Source organism: Falco cherrug, chromosome 8, assembly GCF_023634085.1.
Source record: "Falco cherrug isolate bFalChe1 chromosome 8, bFalChe1.pri, whole genome shotgun sequence".
NCBI classification, from domain to species: domain Eukaryota; kingdom Metazoa; phylum Chordata; class Aves; order Falconiformes; family Falconidae; genus Falco; species Falco cherrug.
Genome location: NC_073704.1, coordinates 39,624,186 through 39,643,851, shown reverse-complemented (window position 1 = coordinate 39,643,851; position 19,666 = coordinate 39,624,186). Strand labels below are relative to the sequence as shown.

General features: G+C 41.8%; 1 protein-coding gene across 1 annotated transcript in view; it reads right to left on the bottom strand.

The window, feature by feature from the left end:
• LOC114017806 (uncharacterized) overlaps positions 1-19,666 on the bottom strand; it is a 66,809-nt gene that overhangs the window by 31,156 nt on the left and 15,987 nt on the right. Inside the window, exons 5-7 of the mRNA XM_055718417.1 lie at positions 16,475-16,600; positions 11,972-12,103; positions 8,941-9,072 (exon numbers count right to left, since the gene is read on the bottom strand). Coding sequence (XP_055574392.1) covers positions 8,941-9,072; positions 11,972-12,103; positions 16,475-16,600 — 390 coding nt within the window. The remainder of the gene's footprint in view (positions 1-8,940; positions 9,073-11,971; positions 12,104-16,474; positions 16,601-19,666) is intronic.

The following is a 19,666-nucleotide window of genomic DNA, read 5'->3' as shown; positions in this document are numbered from 1 at the left end:
AGAAAGAGCCATTTTAGTCACTTTTTAGCCTAGCAGTCCCTCAGAGGATATGAAACCCTGGAGAACATACTCTTTCTGGTAACACAGGAGAGAGTACAAGACGAGCAAATGCTGCAGCAGGGTGGGCAGACTGGAAGAAAAGGGTGGTGTGGGGTCAAGTTTTCCCATCCTGGTTCCCAGATCATCTCCAGAAAGCTGATGGCATAGAAGGGAGCTAGAAAGGATGAAGTCCTTTGCTCATGGCATGAGTCAGATGCAGAGGCAGAAAAAAACAGTGGAAGCGCCAACGGACTCACGCTATTTTTTTTTTTTAAGAGTAATTTCATTCTTTAACAATACTGGCAGTCAGGAAAGATGCCTTTTTTGAAAGTTGTCGTGTGTTTAGGGCTCCAGTATTCCCCCCCAGACACATCCATCCTCCATTCACAGGACTGATGGCCAATGCATTCACGGCTAACTCGGCACATTCCTGATCCCTAGGACCGCTCTGCGTGTGCAGAAGGACTTTTCACAATGCAGGCAGTTGATCCACACACACTGCGGGCTTTGTCCAGGACTTCTCAGTGTCAGGCATCCAAACTGGAGCTGCTGAAGTCCGGAAACAGCCCAGACAAATAACCGAAACACTATTTCTCTGTATGCAGAACACTTTTAAGCAGAATAAGTGCACTTGGATTATCCCAGCTGTGTAGGGGAACAACCTTAAAAGTCCACGATGCCACTTTAGTGGACCCAGCAGACAGGCCAGCTAGGGAACAAGTCTCTGTATCAAATGATAACCATGGGTAGGTGAAACAAATCCGAATTTCCTAAGTGCAGAGAACGCTTGCAGGGCTGGTGGAGACTGTACTTACCATACGAAAGTGTTAACAAGCAGTGAAAGAACTGAAGCGCATCTAATTAAAAATGCATACCAAGGCATAAAGACAGAGTATAAGAGTAAACAAATGGCAGAGACCAGATTTGTTTGCAATAAATGAAGAGGAAAACACCACACAATGCAAACTCATCCAGCATGGAGGATACGGAGGGAGGCGAGCAGGCAAAGGCACCACTCTGCAAAACCTCCCAAAATGAAGTACAAGGCAAGTGAAAAGTACGTGGCATGCCCAGGCACAAACAAGCGGGATAAAGAGTCAAAGTGGTGCAGAGATATGGTCCTAGGCAAGAACATTTGCCATTTCAAAATAGGTACCACATTGCAATATGCTCAGACCTAAAGATGCTGCCAAGCAGAGCTCCAGCTCAGCATACAAACAGGCCATCACAGGACACAGAACTAAACCAAGCTTTCGGGGGGGGGGGGGGGGGGGGGCAGCGGAAGAAAGTATATTTTAATATTTCTGCTCTAAGCTATCTAGAAAGATGCTAGAGTTGGGCTGGACAGTTGGGGTTGTCCCCCTCAAGCACCTTAAAGAGCCACCTCTGTTTTAGCAGCTGGATGCGAGGAGCTGATGGTCATTACGAGTGTCGCTGCCTTCTTCGCATTGGGTTTTCAGAAATACCATTAGCAGAGCTCTTGCAGCCAGGAAATACTGACACCCACTACCGCTAGTGTGTTAATCATTCCTGATTCTGAACAACGCCAGAAAATAAAGTCCAGCTGCTCTGCTAAGACTTGTGTATGTCACACCTTTACCACAAGAAAACTGTGGCCTGTCCAGAGCCGGCAGGAACTCGGGGACATTGGCAACAGCTTGTCCCATCTTCCCTCGCCTCAGTCACGAGGCCACCTTCCTTTCTTCAATAATTATTTTTTTATTTTTTTTTTACATCCTGCAGCACTGAACAATAGTGATCATACTATTTCTCAGAAGCAGCGTTTACTTGATTACTGCAGAGTACTGTCATCTGTTTGTTTTTTCAACACATGATAGGCCACTGTGTTCATCCTCTTGGGATTCCCAGCCAAGCGCAGTTCCCATCCAAATGGGGATAGAAGTTCAATTTTATTTCACGGTTTTGTCTTCCTTACAACAAATCTTTTCTGACAGTGTTTTCTGACTGCTAAACTGTTCCGTTTTGAGCGATTGATCTAAAACATCTGTCTGTGAGATTAAAAACCAACGTTGAAGGGATACTGCGACTCTACGCCGAAGGTGTGGAAGATTTCGAACATGAAACTAGTAAGCAACAGGAGGAAACTTTTAGGCAAATTCGTGCACTGCACCGCGTGGATTTTGAGGCGTGCATCTTTCCCCTGAAAGTTTTGCCAACTGCCACATAATACAGGAAGTCATGCTTCAAAATATTTAAGGTTGCATTTCTCACCATTTCCTTCTTATCTTTCATAAGACTTACATTTTAAAATGTCAACTTACATATGGGAATGTTTAATCTCAAGGATGCTGATCCATCAGGAAACTTTTAAAATCTTCTCTGAAAGTTGTAGGGGTTTGTGTTTTTTTTCCCCCTCTGCCTCTCCCTTCTCTTAATGGATTGCTTCTGTTTAGCTTGTACCTGCTCTTCCAGCTGACATCACCCCCCAGACTCGAGCTGTTCTCCCCTTAAAGCAGAGGGAGTGGCGAAGGGACTGATGTACATGTTTAGTAATACAGTTGAGGGGGGAATATATTCTGGCATTTTAGTCTTCCAAGAAATACCATAAAATGATAAACCAGCTAATTTCACTCAGAACAGATTTAAACTGTGGAAGTTTGTGTGCAATGAATGCACAGAGTGTTAGTTCTGAAGTAAGTCTGAATACCATTCCCCATGCTTGCAATTACATTTTTGTTTAAATTCCATTGCTTACAATTTTGCCATGTTATTATATTTATTTTCCATATATATGTTCCTTACTGCCAATGTAAATTCATTTAACATTAGGCATAAAACAGCTTTTCAATACCTTTCCGTTATTTGGCTGTATAATTAGCTTCCTAAAATATGATTTATTTCACTTGATTTAGTTTTGGCAAGGAAGTAGGGGGCATGGGGGGTTCTTCAGAGCAAGCACAAATTTACTACTGGCAACACTGCTATGAATGGCATGGAGACCAGCATCAGAAATCCACCTTATTCACAGAAAGGTCAAATCTATTGGGGATTAAGTGTAGCCCCTCTCCAGCCTCCCCCCTTCCCTGCCCCCCTTGGCTACCCTTCAACATTTACCAGCTCGTGGATGGGACTGGGACTTACTGCCCAGTTCAGAAAAAGTGGCTATTACAGAACACCACCAGTTCCAAGTGTGCTGGATTGTGTCCAGGCAAAATTTGTTCTTTTCTTAATAACAACATCACATCTTTCTAGGCCATTAATAAATAAAGGGTTTGAAGGGGCAATAAAAGGATTTTTCTTTTTCTTTACTAAATGAAACTATTACTATAAAAGCCCTACATAATTTGCAGTAACCTGTGGTATCATAATAAACTGTGTTCTTTGGCCCCAGCTCATATAGTGCTTAAGAATATGCTTAACTTTGAGAGTGAATGTGACTCCCATTTAAATAAGAAAATGTTTCCCTGCCTTTTGGGAGGAACATATGTGCTAATGTCTGCAGATATTTAGGCACCTGTGCACCTTGACTCCTGGAAATAACCATGGTGAGGTCAGTGGCAACCAAACATATCAGATTCTGCATATTGTAGAAATTATTTTATGCCAGGTTATTTCTATTTCTTCAGAAAGCTCCTAATCACTTCAGGAATAGATTAGGTACATGTTCCCCCATAATGCCAGCAGACCAAAAGCAACAGACAGGATAGCCATCTCTAATAAGTGTTTTAGACTTACTCCTTCAAGCTAAAGGACCTGTCTGTGTGGGTGTGAGCAGTCCTGAACACCAAACAAAAAGCCAATCTGACAGAAAAAATCCATCAGTGATTCCAAAAGCTATAATGAGATATATGCTATTTGCTAGAATTAAACTAAAAGATGAGATACATATGATGATATATAATGCAGTGAGCCCAGAGGAGGGCCAGAAAGATTCTCCTGGGAAGCGGGGCTGGGGGAGCTGGGGCTGTTCTGCCTGGAGAAGAGCAGGCTCCGGGGGGGCCTTAGAGCAGCTCCCAGCACCTGAGGGGGCCGGCAGGAAAGCTGGGGGGGGGCGCTTCTTACAGGGGCACATGTGACAGGGCACGGGGGTGGCTTTGAGCGCAGAGAGGGCAGATGCAGGTCAGAGATCAGGAAGGACCTCTCCCCATGAGGGTGGCGAGGCGGTGGGCCAGGCTGCCCAGAGCAGCTGTGGGTGCCCCATCCCTGGCAGTGCTCCAGGCCAGGCTGGATGGGGCTGGGAGCAGCCTGGGCTGGGGGGGTCCCTGCCTGGGGCAGGGGGGCTTGAACTAGATGACCTTTAAGGTCCCTTCCAACCCAGACCATTCTGTGATTCTGTTCTATAATGGCAGGTACATAGGCTGGGTGTAGACAGACACCTATTCCAAATACCAGTTCTTTATCAAGGGTTGTCTCTAGAAGAGATCCAAGAGACCTGATTGGAGCAGATATTTTTCTGTGAATATTTTTCTGTTTCTTCTGATAGCATTTACATCATACTGTCTGATGTACTAAAGTGCTTTGACAGACTCCTTGGGACAGCAAACAAAAAGAATACGTATCTAAACCCCATCACCATCCCTATTCCAATCTTGCCTTAATGTCAACATTAAATAGGGAAAATATATACAGCCTTGAAACTGTGGTGTCTGGGCAATTTGACGTTATGGCGGACACAACATGGATCTCAGGATGCATGCCTTCCTCTCTGTTTCTTGCTGTGATGAAGCACTAATGAATGAAACCCCTTATCTTTTGGATTATTAATCTACATGCAAGAACGCAGACCTGATCCTTCAAAAAAAGTCAGCATCTTATTGTTTTAAGATGCAATATGACCACGCTGAAGCCTTCCCTGCATTCAGCTCATCCGACCCTTTAGAAACAGGTGAGGTCTCACGGTGCCGGGGTGGCCCAGGACTGGGGTCAGCTACAGCCTCTCCCAGGCTCACCTTTCCTATGGGAAAAATGGGGTGTCACTCAGTGACAGCAGGGGAAGCCCCATCTCATGCCTTTCCCCTAGCCAGGCTGAGAAATGGGGACACTGCACATCCTCTTACACCACTCAGCCATGAAACCGGTGCGGGGCTTTGAATAATTAACAGCAACGGCTAGCCTCGCCTGCTTACAGAAGTCATCAAGAGAGATTAGCTAGAAGCAAGTACTGATGCTCTTAAACTTCTTAAGTCTACAGCTGGCCTTGTTTTTCCCCCCTCCCCATTTCATTTAGCACCAAATCCTCCAGGTGCTTATGGGGCAGAGCCAACATGAGCTGTAACAGGGGCTCATCCCCACTCCCACTGCAGAGCCAGGTCCTTCCAGGTTGGCAGTAACCCCCAGCTCGATGGGATCAAGCTCAAGTCCCCACAACTTTGCTTGTCATGTCATAAAAAGGGCATGGGAGCAGTGGTCCGTCATGCTAAATCATCTTAGCACCTCCATTACCCTACATGGACTTACAGTGCTGAGAGCACATTTGTATTTTCCTCCTGCTACTTTGGATTTATACAAAAAATGCCCCAATTTCCATTTATTTGTGACAGAATATTGCCTGTCTTCTTGTTTTATCTTTTCAACTTAAGAAAAAAAACATAGGACATGATCGCCACTAACGAGATGGCACATTCTATATAACTTTTCCCACTGTGTTGTTTTATATACCAGCTTTCACATCCCTAACCTTCGTCTCTCCAACCTCCTTTTAAATGAAAGGATCCTCTTGTCACTGTGAAGTTCCTATCATCTACACTGGTTTGCATGTTAAAGTTTCAGCATCGGTTATTCTGCTTAATGACTCCTATACCCCTGTTAATACTGTTTTATCTGGCTCTAATATTTTAAGGTCTTGTCTAATATTAATGCTAAATGCTAATATCAAAGATTTGCTACTAATATTTTAAGCTCTAGCTGCTCGTATACTAATGTTTGGGGAGGTGCTTGGGAGTTCATTGTATTGGAAAGGCTGCCGAGTAAATTTTAATGTCCTTTATGACTATTGCATAGAAATCTAGGCAAAATACATGGAATATAAGAGGAGATTTTAGCGATTTATTTATGGAATATCCTGCCAGCAACGAGCTCAGAATGAGGTTGAATATGTATATGTGTGTGGGCACGTGAGTGTGTGTGTCTCTGCATCTCACCGATAAACCAGAGAGAAAAGCAGCCACCATGCGAGCAGAGGTGGGGGACACATCCCACCTCTCCTCCATCGGGTTATAGTGACTGCTGTCACCCAGGGTGACACCACAGGGACAGGAGATGGCTGCCACCCCCAGGTGCCAACCCCCAACCCTGAGTTACAGTTCCTCCAGTATTGCTATTTGCCCACTTAGAGTATCCAGCTACAACCAGTCATGTTTATCTCGTGGCAATATAACATCCTAAAAATTTACAGGGGACTAGAAAAAAACCCAAACCAAACCACAAACCAACCACCAAAGCCCTATCTTAACATCAGTTTATTAGCACAAACCTCCACCACATGCAGAGGGAGACTAGAATCCGCTCCTTCTCTGAAGAACAACCTCTCCACTAAAAATAAAATATAGTGCAGCATTTATTTCACCACGGTTTAAGAGTTAATGAAAGATTTGCACCTGTACAGCTGTTGCAGACTGAAACTAGCTTGTGGAGCGAATGTGTTTTCTGGTTGAGACAGTTGTAAATGCCTTGAGTAAAAACACTGAGGACTGCTAATGGATAGGTTTATTTTAAAGCATGCCATCTGCTATCAATCATAGAGAAGTATAGGAAGCAAGTTTGGCTGTGCTCCCTCCTTGTGAGCCTGATAAAGATAGGGCTGTGGTACTCTGGAACATTTAGTACTCAAGAGAATAAAACATCAAACCTACTCAGCAGCTCCACTAACAATAATAAAAATGCCTCTGCCTAAAGGTGACATTCTGAATTTACGATTATTTGTGTCTATAAAGTGTATTCTTTGGCTCCTGACTCATTCTGACTGTCTCACTACAAGAACAATACATTAAGCCTGCCTGAAGTAAATGGAAATCCTATCCTTTTATTAAACCAGCAGCCAGTACCTGAGATGTTCTAATGCCCTGTAGGACCCAAAGAAGGTTTTCTGCTCTAAGTGTTAATTCTTTTGCTAGGATTAAAGTCAACTGCAGAGAAAATGATTATTTTGTGCACTCAGAACTAAGCCCTTCTGCAGGTAAATGTAGTCTTAAAAGAAGAAGAATAAAAACAAGAAAACCCAAGGCAGATTCTGAATATGCAAATGATCACAAAGCAAAGGCTACAAAAGTTGCAATTCACCCTGATAGCTCATATTTTATGCTACTTAGCATTTGAGACAGGAAAAGCTTATGCTGTAAGAACCTGCCTAGGAAAACCATGCACAAAACGCCCGAAAGGTGTGTGCCAATCTTCCTTCCTAGCAGTGAACTTCACATGTGCTTAGATTCTCCAGAAGCAAATCCAGGGATTTTTTTATTTATTTTTTTTTCTCTCTCTCCTCTTTTCCTACACTGCATTTTCCTCAGAAGAGACAGTTGGAAGCCGCAGAGCTACTTCCCCGAGACACACGAGCATTTGGTTAACTTCAGAGATATGAATCATTCCCCTGGCTTACGCCACATCCCTCATCTCTCATTTGCCCTCTGGTACCCTGCCGATCAGGGGCTCTTGAGCCTGTCTGCTTAAAAATAATTAAATATATAATGCTACCTGGCAAATTCACTAGATATAAAAAACAGCGATGAAGCACTCCATATCCGATAACATTAGGCTCCTATCTGCAGCTTAACAAAATTCCCCTGCAAGTCTGCTGCTGATGGAAAGCATTGCTGTGGAAGCTTGGGGAAAACCCACCTGGTGATCAAGCTCATGAGCCTAATTAAAGTTAGTAGAGAAATTAAAAGTGGGCAAAAATTGGAACGGCAGTGGGGGGGGGGGGGGGGCGGGGAAAGTAAGCACTAGGAATAGAAGGAAGATAAAAAGCAATGGGAAAAGCGAGTTTTCCTTTGAAGTCTGTTCTGGAAAGTGACGGCGTTGTCTTTCTTTGCCCCCCACACCCTAAATGCTTTACGCAGTGGGCCATAGGTCCAAGCAGAAAAACAGAAAGCAGAGGGTTATGCATATGAGGTTCACAATATTAAATCAAGGCTTCTTCTGCTCTGTATTCATTCTTTTGGTCCTCAAGAGCTTAACCGTCTCTAAAGTCTGTGGTCAAATGACCACTGATTTCAAACTGCAAGTTCAATCTGGTGACCAAAAGAACTGAGAAATAAGTTTCTCTGTAAGGATCAAAATTAGTGGATATTTGAAATAAGTAAGAAGAAAGATTACCAAAAAGTTAGGAGACTATGAAGACAAAGGAAAACTACATAGGTATAGAAGGTTGTCCTAAGGAGAGATGAATCAGCTCTGAGTGGGCTGGGAGCAGTCTGCATGGTCACTTGGCTGCAGACACACAGAAATATTGGAAAGAATGGAGGGATATAGGAAAACAAAACTCAAGTAAGAGAAAAACCTGAAAAGAGGCAGTTATCGAGGCTTCCATGCTCAGCAACACCTGGGAAATAACTCCCTGGAGGTAGTCCTTACCTCTAGGTGAGAATTTCCAGGCACCCTTTCTGCTCAAGAGCAACACCCCATCTCATAAGGAAAGAAATAACTGTCTCTATTACTGAGCTCTGTACCAAACCCAGTTACGTGCTTCAGGAAGAGGGACAGTAAGTCACATGACAGCACATCATAATACTGAGATCTCAGACCAGTCATGACCGTCACAACCTCCAGAAAAAAAAAAAAAAAAGTTCATCAAAATTTTATTCATCAAAAATCAGAATAGCATTGAATCTTTCGCAAAGAGGTACCTGTTTCCCAAAAAAATGTCATTGGCTGGATATTTTTATTTTAAGTCTGAAATGAGGCTTTTGGATAACAGGACAGAAGAGAACATCAATTCTGACTCACCCGTAGCCTGATGGTCACACATCTGGGGCTGGCAGGAGGTCCAGGTTCCAATCCCATCTTTGAAATGCCCACATTGAAGATGGCGTCCAGCAAGGAAGATGCTCTCCATAGCCTTGCTCCATAACACTTCGACTTTGCAGGCAAAAAAAAAAAAAAAAAAAATCCCAAGGTTTTATTTTCTCTCTCCTGAGAAACGGAAACAAATTAAAAGACTTGAAATTTTTTCATGACACAGACTTCTTGTTTCTGGCCAGCCCTAACCACCAAACTGCCCAGAGGTTCAAAGGCATGTTGTTCCTACCAGAGCTGATATTGTGAACTCTCCAACTTTTGCATGAATTTAACAGGTTCTTTTTAGATTTGGTCTGTAATACACACAGTACATTTTCATATGAAAGCTTGCAAGCTCGGAGCAGCTTGCTCACCAGAGTTCAAGTCCCTGGCACACAGTCCATTGCAGCTCTAATGAAAAAGCACAATGATTAGGCCTGTGTTGCTGAGATTAGACATTAGTGGCCATATCAAGAAGAGAAATACCTGCAGATTAGCACAGCAATTTGCTGCTCTAAATCTGAACCTTCTAATCTCTTTTTTTTTTTTTTAAGTAAGTAGCAGCCCATGAATATGGGAAAAGAATTAAAACTACATTTACTAAGTGATTTCTAAAATACTGCAGCATGTGTTTTAGAAAACTGACAAGTCATTAAAATATAGTTAATAAACATTATTCAGAACTCATTGCCTTAGATTAACACTACTTCAAAATCACAGACATTCACTGATTCAGTCAGCACGCTGCCGCAAGACTAACTCTGACTGGTGTTCATGCCCTGTTTAATAAAGTATATGATGGCCAGCTCAGAGTTTACCTTGTATTTGTGTTTTCCAACTGCAAAACTATTTCAGAAATATTTGCAGAAGTCTTTAAAACTTTGCATCCTGGCAAGTGAGGGCATGCACAGAAATTGCTGTGCAGTGGCGCGTGGGAGGAGGGAGAGCCACGCTTCCACCAGCAGGTTACTGAGAAGCATCTCCTCCCATACGGGGCAGCTTACTAAAACCAGACACAGCACAGCCCACAGAAGCATCACTTGAATTCAAATGTTTTGAAAGTGAATTGCGGTTTGGTTGGGCCTAAACACACTCTGAGCAGCAAACGCACCAGATCCAGCCGAGCGGCCAGTTTGGCCAAGCACTCACCTCCAGCCTAACAAATGCGCATCCTGTGCTGACTGATGCTACCAGCTAAAGGCATCCTAAACCTGAGTCAAAAGAAGAGTTTGCTGTATCAGCCTTCCTGGTAAAATGAACTGTGTTTTTCAGATGTGTTGGCACAGGCCAAGTAAAACTGATTGACACATTATGAAAGGCTGAAGTTAGAAAATAGTGAGGGTAAAAACTGGGGACCACTACTGCTTGGCTCTGTGAGATTACTGAAGACGCCAGCGTAGTGGGGCTCTCACTGAGCCAATACTCCTGCAATAGGAGACTGGAAACAAAGGTACAAAACATGAAAAGGTTCAAGGGAAAGCAAGGGGTGGAAGCAAAAATAAAATAGGAAAAAAAAAAGGTAGCACTAATTCTCAGTGACCAATTCCAAAGAACCTGAAACCATGAACCATTTTTAATCAAACCAAGGAGAGAACCATCATGCATGACTTTCACCGATGACAGCTTTTCCAAATTTATTATGTGACTATCAAGAAATTTCCCCTTTTAGAAGCTCTGTCTTGAGCCAACTGGAGCTGACTGCTTTTCCTAAACATACTTTATGCAACCACCATCAGCTCAGATACTGCGGGTGAAGCAAACTCGTGCAAAGCTCCCAAGTCTGAACAGTTGCCAGTGACCAGCAGCCACCAGGTGAGCCTGTCCTCACTGTGCAGACGGTGGCAACCTGCTCCTATTGCTGGTTTAACATTGGGGAAGGATTTGGTGAGACTATTGCTGTTTTGAGAAGGGGATGGTTGGACTCTCTTTGTATTAAAATCCCTTCACCGTCATGTTTTTTCTCTATCCTAGTATGTACACTGCAGTTCAAAAATATGACTTGAAAGGGCTGAAACTGAGAAGGAAGTCAACGTATTTTAAAAATTAAAACATTGCTATTCATAGCTGACTTAGTAATGTAGTTAAAAGAAAAAAATGATGGCTTAATCAAAATTGTGTCCATCTAACAAGCTAAGATAAACATTTGCGAATGCTTTTCATGACCATTTTTAACCACTTGTAGGAATTAATGGGCAGCTTTCCTTTGTTCCTTTTTTTTTTTTTTTTTTTAATAAACTATTTGATAGTCAGAGATGTCTGTAACCTGATGGATGGCTTTGATTTATGACATCTGTCAGACATCAGAATTCTGGATTTGAAAGCTGAACCACGAGGGAGACCCAGGATACTCAACTGGCTGTATTTTTCAACCCTTTAAAGTGATTAGGAGTTCAAAGTCTTTCGTTCATTCCCCTTTCATACTGTTACTTATATAGGAGAAAGAATAACACTTTGCACAGACCTAAGATCATTTGAATGATACCAGCAAGTTTATACTCGAAGGTTCTTATGAAACATGCATAATTAAACCCCCTTTTACCTGCTTTGAGCCAGGATGCCATATTTTGGTGCCACAGGTGTGCCAAGCTCCAAGAAACCCCATAAACCTGCCCATCTTCTCCTTGCAGGACAGCGGTCGCCACCACTGTGGCTTGGGCACATTTGCTGCACAGGGCTGAGCAGAGCAAAGCAAAGCAGAGGAAAGCATGTAGCCAGCTCCTGCGCAATGCACTGTGTTAAACGTATTAACTGAGCAGTGCTGACACGAGGTGAAGCTGTAGAGGAGCATATGCAAAGAGAAAGTGCAACGAGCAGGTTCCCTGTTCCCAGGGCAAGCACTGCCAACATCAGCAGAGCAGCCCCAGGAAGGGGAGCGAAGCAGGGAAAGGAGTTGCCAGTAGGGAACAGCCCCCACACCTCCCTGGCAGCTGCGCAGGTCAGAGATGCTTTAGCAGGAGACTCTGAGATACATGGTACGCACATGAGGATACTGGGTCAGTCAGGGCCTCCCTGGAACAGCCTGGTGGGGGGCGAGTCCTCCGGCGGCACATCTTGAAGCAACAGGGATTATTTTTGAGGCTGCAACTGCTCTGAAGTCTGCAAGGAAAATAACCTGTTTAAAAATTATTTAAAAATCTTTAAGAAACTCAGAAGTGTGGATCAAGCTCTTGTTTACCTTAGCCCAGTGGCAAAGGAAAACTGCTGTCAGAAATACAAGTATTTAAACAGTCTATAACAGCAAGGAAGCAAATTACTACATTTGCCAGTGACCGAGGAGAGCTCAGCTGCTCTCTGCAAGCCAGAGGGATTTGCATCCAGCCCAGAGCTGGAAACACTCTCTGGAGCAGAAATCCCTCTCCTCAGCCTCCCCAGTGCCTGTCGCATCAGGCATGGATGAAACCTCGAAGCTCCTGATCACGCGACTCTGTTCCCATCTGGATCGCTGCCGCCTGGTCCCACACGGCGGGTGGCAGGAGGAGGACCCACTCGGCACGGGGCTGAGCCACCATCCTCTGTCTTCTTCTGCGCCACCGCTTCCAGCAGTTGAAAACGAGCCATGAGTGCATAAATATGTGAAAATATTTATCGCCCACTCCTAGCCATGTTGAAAAGAAACCTGTTGTGGTTAAATGACTCGGTCAGTTCTTTAGGGATTTTCCGAAGTTTCCTATAAAAAGAAATCTGTGGGAAACGAATGGTTGCATAATCACTAACACATGCCAATTCATATAAGCCTATTATCTTTTATGGCATTTTGTACTCTATTGTCCTTACTCTGGTGAATTGCTGTCTTACAATTCTTTTCCCTATTAAATTATTTACACATTTTGCTCTCTCCGACCCTTTTGCATCAGTGAGATACTTAGCATCCACATTAGGAAAGAAGGCAAAGACAAAGGGTCCCTTCTCCTCTTCTGACGTCATGTTTTTCCCACCTTCACAGGCCTATCCAAACAACAGTCTCAGTCTCCTTGAGAATGGGAAGGACCTTTTCAAGTGAGAAGAGGCAATAATATTAGCTGTGTCTTGATGCCACAAAAGGTACCTTTTTTCTTAAAGAAAATGCATTTTTAGAGAGGGCTTGCCAAGGTCCCTGATAAGAAATGTCCCACATTCATAATTTTAAAATTACATATTCTCTTGAAAATACTGAAATAGGTCATCTAAGTGATTCTTAGAAATAAACCCCAAGTATCTTGGAAGTCTTAATTACACTGTATTTCAATTGGATTTAGGTTACTAAAACACAGACTTTAATAGGAACTTCAGACCTTTAAAAACCTTCTGGTTTTAGCTTTTAGGAGCCTGACACTGCCTGAAAGCCAACCAGAACTTCACCTTTAGAATCACGTTTTCAGTGGCGTTTTTCAGTTTTACATTCTTCCCAAGAACAACTAGCTAATAAATATATGAATCATGGCTAAGCAGTCACTTTTCCAAAAGATGTGGCGTCCAACATTGCTGCAGTTTTTAATAAGTAAAGGAAAAGCGGAGAAGACCTGTGTGTCTACATAATATATATAATCCTTTACATATATATATATATAATATATAAATAATGTAAGCCTCCCCCCCCCCCCAAAAAAAAAAAGCTATAACCTTTTTTTTTCTCTAAAATTACCTAGAAACTGAGAGCAGTTATCATTAACTGCTACTAACCACAGAGCTGTAGGACCAGGGAAGAGCCCAAATTAGCTGCAGCAATCTTTAGATTAAACTGAGAGGTAACGCCCTATAATCATAATATGTGAGAGAGGACACTGCACAGCAAAAATGGGTCCTAGGGACGTGCAGGCAGGGAATAAATGAGCTATAGGTTCACAGCACAGCTACTAGTCCTAAATACATGGTAAAATAGCTGTCCTTTGGCTATACCACTTTCATTTCTGCACTGCAGACAAGTCCAGTTCTTCAGGTCAGATTTATGTGACTTTTTCCCAGAAATGCTACAGGAAAACAGGAGGGCTGGGGAGAGACCTCATGTCTCCTGGACATCTCAGTTCTCCACCTCCCATGTACTGCCCATGCCAAGGGGTTCAGACACTTCTGCAGGGCAGTTTCATCTTTGGAAAAGCAGCAGATCTGAAAGGGTAGCCTAGAGGTAAGTTTGGAGGTCAGTGGAGATCAGACCTGGGGATGCCAAAGACGAGGAAGCAAGCCAGCAATGATCAATTACTGAATGAAAGTGCAGACAGGAGACATTTCTGTTGTTACACAACATCCTCCCAAACATGTAAACCCTTGGTATTCATGCAGGGACTCAAACAATTGCAACCCAAATCAACTGCAGCTTTGACCTCTTTTGCCATTCTTGAGGTATTAATGTCTTAGATTCCATTTCCCTCTGAACAAGGAGGCAATGGCCAGCAGCTCCCCAATTTATCTGACACATTTTAGAAGGCCTGCCAGCCCCAGCAAGTCAACATGAGCTCCTCTTCATTTACCTCCGACTCCCAGCAAGCAAGAGCAGAAAAGCTCTCTATCAAGGGCAGAAACATGCCAGGCCAGCAAACAAGTCCCTGCAAACCATGTCAACCTTCCAGAAAAAGATTCTTTCCGTTGTCAACATGAGCTGGCTTTTACAGACAAAGATACCCATTTCAGTTCTCCTGTGCTATTCCACTTATTTTAGGTGTTTTCTTTAATGTGCATTTTTCTGAACCTAGATTGAGTTTTCTTTTAATTACAAATAATTTCTAAAACTACTTGCCAGCATTCACACCCTGCAAACATTTGCTTGTTGTCAAGGGCTTCTGAGGACCTCTAGCACCTGTCATCTTCTGCCAACATCAACCTTTCCATATGGGTCTCCAGAAAAGATTACGGAGAGCTGTAAAACACACTCATCTTAAATCATGGTTTCTCTGATGTGCGTCAGGAGTTCAGAGAGGAGGTTCCATTCCCTTTTGTTCCTCCTCCAGTGTCTGTATCTTCCTTTCTTGATTCTCCCTTCAAAAACAGATTTACTCTTATTTCTACCAGTCTTGCAAGATCTACTTTGGTTCTACCTCTTCCCATTAGCTAGGAGACCAAAGTATTCAGTCCACTGGTAACATTTTAAAGCATTTTATCAGCCTATATAATTTTATCATCATTGTGTTATTTTCACTAAGAAAAAAATGTAACTGATCAGACACCTAATGCTACTTAAGTGTGAATAGATATTTTTGTGGTTGAATAATAACATCTGTTTTGATTTTCCAGCCACAAAAGTGCTTTTAATCTGGCCTTCCTTTATTTGAACTTTTCACATCTGCTCAGGCCTGCTTCCCATAAACTAAATACCAGATCCTTTCACAACGTAGGAAATTTACCTGCACCAGTTGCTGTCCTAGCTCCAAAGATTTCTTTATAGGAGCCAGATAAAAATGTCAGAAGACTAATAAATATAGTCTTAGTGCACTGTATATTTATTAAATGTTACTATTTATTTTCTCAGTCCCAAATGGTTGGTATTCACAGATCTAATCCCACAAAACTTATTTTCATGAATGAACTCATTAACTTTTATTGAATAAAGTATGTTATAGGATGGTGCCCCATATTTCACACAGAATTTAGAGATAAACTTGTACAATACATTAAAGCATCAGTACAAATTCAATCAATCAGAAATTATAGGGATGGGCCGATGCACTGTGCTTTCAGCAGATAAAAAAAAAGCCATAAGGGGGATTTCATACAGCATTTTCAGGGTTACCTCCAAAGGCTTGGTAGTGGATTATGAATTTTGACTTACTCTGATCTCTTCAGAGGTGAGCAAAGTCAGGAAGGAGAACAATCCTATCAAAAAAGCTTTCCCCACCCACCCACCCTTTTTTTTTTTTTTTTTTTTTTATTAGGCATTTGGTTTCTAATTGTAGCTCAGATCCTAAAAATAGATATGTTTAGGGTTTGGTTTGGTTGTTTGTTTTTTTTTAAAGACAGAAAATTAAAGTGAGGGGTATGAAACTTCAACTAAAACAAAACAGGCTGAAGGGTTTTGCTGCTGACATCACCAGGATGGGAAATGCATCCCGGGTATCAAGCAAACGTTAAGGATCATTCTTTAAACTCAAAGCTAAACTACAGAAGAATTTTGCAAAAAAACACCCTCTCATCAGCCTCTTCATAATATCTTCATCTATTCAGCATTTCTTTCCACTGTTAGAAAGATATATCTGGAGAACTCCTACGTCCCTGGGCCCCATGCAGCTGAGGCTGTGTCTGCAGTAAAACTGCAACATTAGGCTGCTTTTCTTAGGGAGATAACTCAGCAGATAGCTCTTCAAAGCAAAGGAGAGCACTGTTTGCAGAGCAGCCGAGAAGACAGGTTTTCCCAATCTCGGGGTGCCAGGAGCACTTCTTTTCAAAGTCTCCTACCTCTGCAAGAGTGAGGCAACAAGGTTTCATCCTTTTATTTTGTTTTGAATCTTCAACAAAACTTAGGCTCTGTGATTTGGCAATCTCATTAAACATAGATTTATCAAGTGAAAACACTCACCAGCACCAGTTTTAAATAGATGTGAGGTGGGAAAGTACAGCAAGGACCACAGTGGCTTTGCAAAGACTCGGAGAAAAAAGGCAGAATCTACGTGCTGCCCTTGATTTACACCTTGATTTTTTCCATCTGCAAAAAGAAATGGAACTGCGTCACGATGGAACAGTTGTGAGAATCACAAAGAACTTAACAAGTCAGAAATGGATTAAAAAGCACTTTATGGCTTGTTAAAGAAATCCCCCTGTTCCTCAGAAGCATTTTTAGCATCTTATTAGTGGTATTTGATCTGACTAACATATTGACTAGTCATTTGAATAGGAGATGAATCCTTTTTGATGGACCACAAAGGGAGTATAAATTCAAATGAGGCACTTCTCCAAATTTTTATTTTAGTATAACCCCAAACAGCCAATAACTTCTGTAAAGGTTTTTTCTGTGCCCCACAGAAGACAATCCTAATGATCTTTTAAATCACGTATCTCTTTCTTCTTTGAAAGTAACTGTTGCATTCGTATTTAACTCAAATAATTGTGAGTTGAAAGTTCTCTTTTTACCTGCTTTCTGAAATACCGGGTACCTATTTGGCCTAAGGAAATACTACAAGTCAGTACCTTCTTCAATCTTTTTCTTAACCCATCCATCATCAAACCAGTACGCTGCCATCAGTTGAATTCACTGTCAATATCTTTCTCACACCAAGTAGTTCAGAATTTGACAAACGAAAAATAAGAGGCATATCAGAGAAATATACGAAAAGCCTGGGTGCTTTCAGTTGAGCTCTGACCTGAAACGCTTTCCATCCATTCAATCTGGACTGTTTAGGACTAGTTTCAGTGTCACCAGTACGGACACTGCTACAGAGTCCATGGGCTGACCCACAATTATCTTCTGCTTGGCAAAAGCCAGGAAACTTGTTTCTAGTCATTTCTGAGCAGTTTTATATTATCTAAGATTTTGCACTTAGAAATAAGTTGGAGACCTCCAGCTCATTTTGAAAACAGTAATTTATAGCTACACAGACTTTATGATTTTACAGTGTTTTGATAGTTACGCCTTCACTATACACATGGAACATTTAAAAACAGATTAGAAGCCATTAATCTCAGAATATATGAGGGATTCGTAGCCTAAAGAGGAACTCGGAGCATTTGCAGTCTAAGTCTTTGCATCTAGGTGTAAGGTTTTATGAAGGTATTATATCCTATTAGAGAAGCAGGTCAAGAATTAGACAACCATATTCTGGTAAAAGCGCTGTATTACAAATCAGGGATCTGAGTACTTTGTCATACAGTACAAAATACTGACCTTAGACAAGTATTTAGGTTGGAAATAATTTTAGGCAGTTCCTGTCTCTTGTTGCAATCTCCAACAGCACCTAGCGCGTTGAATCCCTATACGCCGTTTCATCCTTCAGGCACAACAATAACCGTAGTCTCCCACTTCATTAAAAGTCTTTAATTTCAAAATTTAAATACCTTAAAGTCAGAGATCAGGTCAAATCCATTCCTTCTATTTTCCATACCTATGCCTTGAAATATGGGGGAAATTGACTCAATCCAGACCTTTGCAGTAGGCCATTAGTCCCACCAGAGCCTGACCTCCAATGCTAGGTTGAAATACGCCTACCCTCTGGTGAATGTCAGGTCCAAATCCAAATCTGGATCCCAAATTTGCGGTATGGACCCATCTGTACTTGAAAGCAACATTTTAAAGAATGAGGAAAGCTAAGATCATGAAAATCTCTATTGGAATACCACACACAATAGATTTATGAACCTAAGCAACTAATCTTTTTTTTCCTGTGTAAAATCAAAACTACCACAGGATTTCCCGTCCATATATTCCACATGCTTTTACCAACTTTGTTTAAAATTCTCAGTGTCCCAATATTCTGAAACTTCTGAGCATCCACTGTTTTTCTGCAAGCTTTATCCACTCTGAATACTAGGCCATGGTCAAGAATTAATTTTTGTATAGGAAAAGTGATTTTATCTATTTACTTTTGCAATATAGTTATGACTGGTGAAAGCATAGTACACAATAAAACCCTTGGGTAACAGCCTGAAATATGATTAATTCTCTTCAATGACAAGTTTGTTTATTTCTGTGGAGCTGACTGTATACATTGGGTCAAGACGCATGCAAGACCAAGCCCCGCAAACTGCCAGCGCACGCCTTGCAGGATCTTCGGAGTGCAGTCTTCATTTAGAGAACAGTCAGGAGCACGTCAAGTAAAACACCAACAGCACTAAAGGGAACTTATAAATGTTTGCAAATTCGTTTCACGGATTAATGACCCTACATATAAGAATTGACATTTCCAGGACAAATCACTTCTTTATCCTACCAAATATTTCAGCAGTTTTTGCTTACACCAAAGCAGAGTCAAATTTTTCCTTCTTCAGATCAAACGAGATCTAAAATCTGGGAAGATTTAACGGTAAAATAAAAACAATGGGGAATGTAAATGTTAACCATCTGCAATTGTCATTACTGCTATTTCTTATTAGGTGATATCTCTATCAATGGCATTATAATTTTACTTTTGTTATCTCTCACAACTTTTCTGTCTATTATGGTTAATCATTGATAAACAAACACTTTGACTGACTTAAAAAGTGGCAATCATCTCATCTAAATTTAACTGTGTAAAAGTCAAACACCTACTCCAAGCTACTCGTGAAGGCTCCTTCTATAGATAGTGGTGACAGATTGGCATTTTCAGAGAGAGACTTATCCTACCTGTCTTACACACTTGTTTTAAGATGGGATTAATCACTCTTTGGAATTACTTTCTTCTTTTTCTTGCCTTGGACTGACTTCAGTAAAAAGAAACACACCTGTTTTGACAAAAAAAAAAAAAAAAAACCACAACACAAAAAAAACATCCAAAAGATTATTTTAGGCCCTGATCTTGAAGCCACAAAGGTATTTAGCCTCAAAAGCACAGTTCCTTTAGGATGCAGAAAGCCTCCTAAAGGCAGATGGGAAGAAGGAAGGTGGAGAGAGGCAGAAGCACAGTCTTCACAATTACACTTGTTACCTGCCCCAGTTCTTTTCCTTTAGGGCTGGTGAGAAGAAATGCTTAGGAGAACCAAGGCACAAGGAATTTATTATTATTATTATTGTGTGCTACTTAATGTAAAGAAACGGTGGGGACTGCCACAGTTTCACCCTTGGTGGAATTCCAGTGAC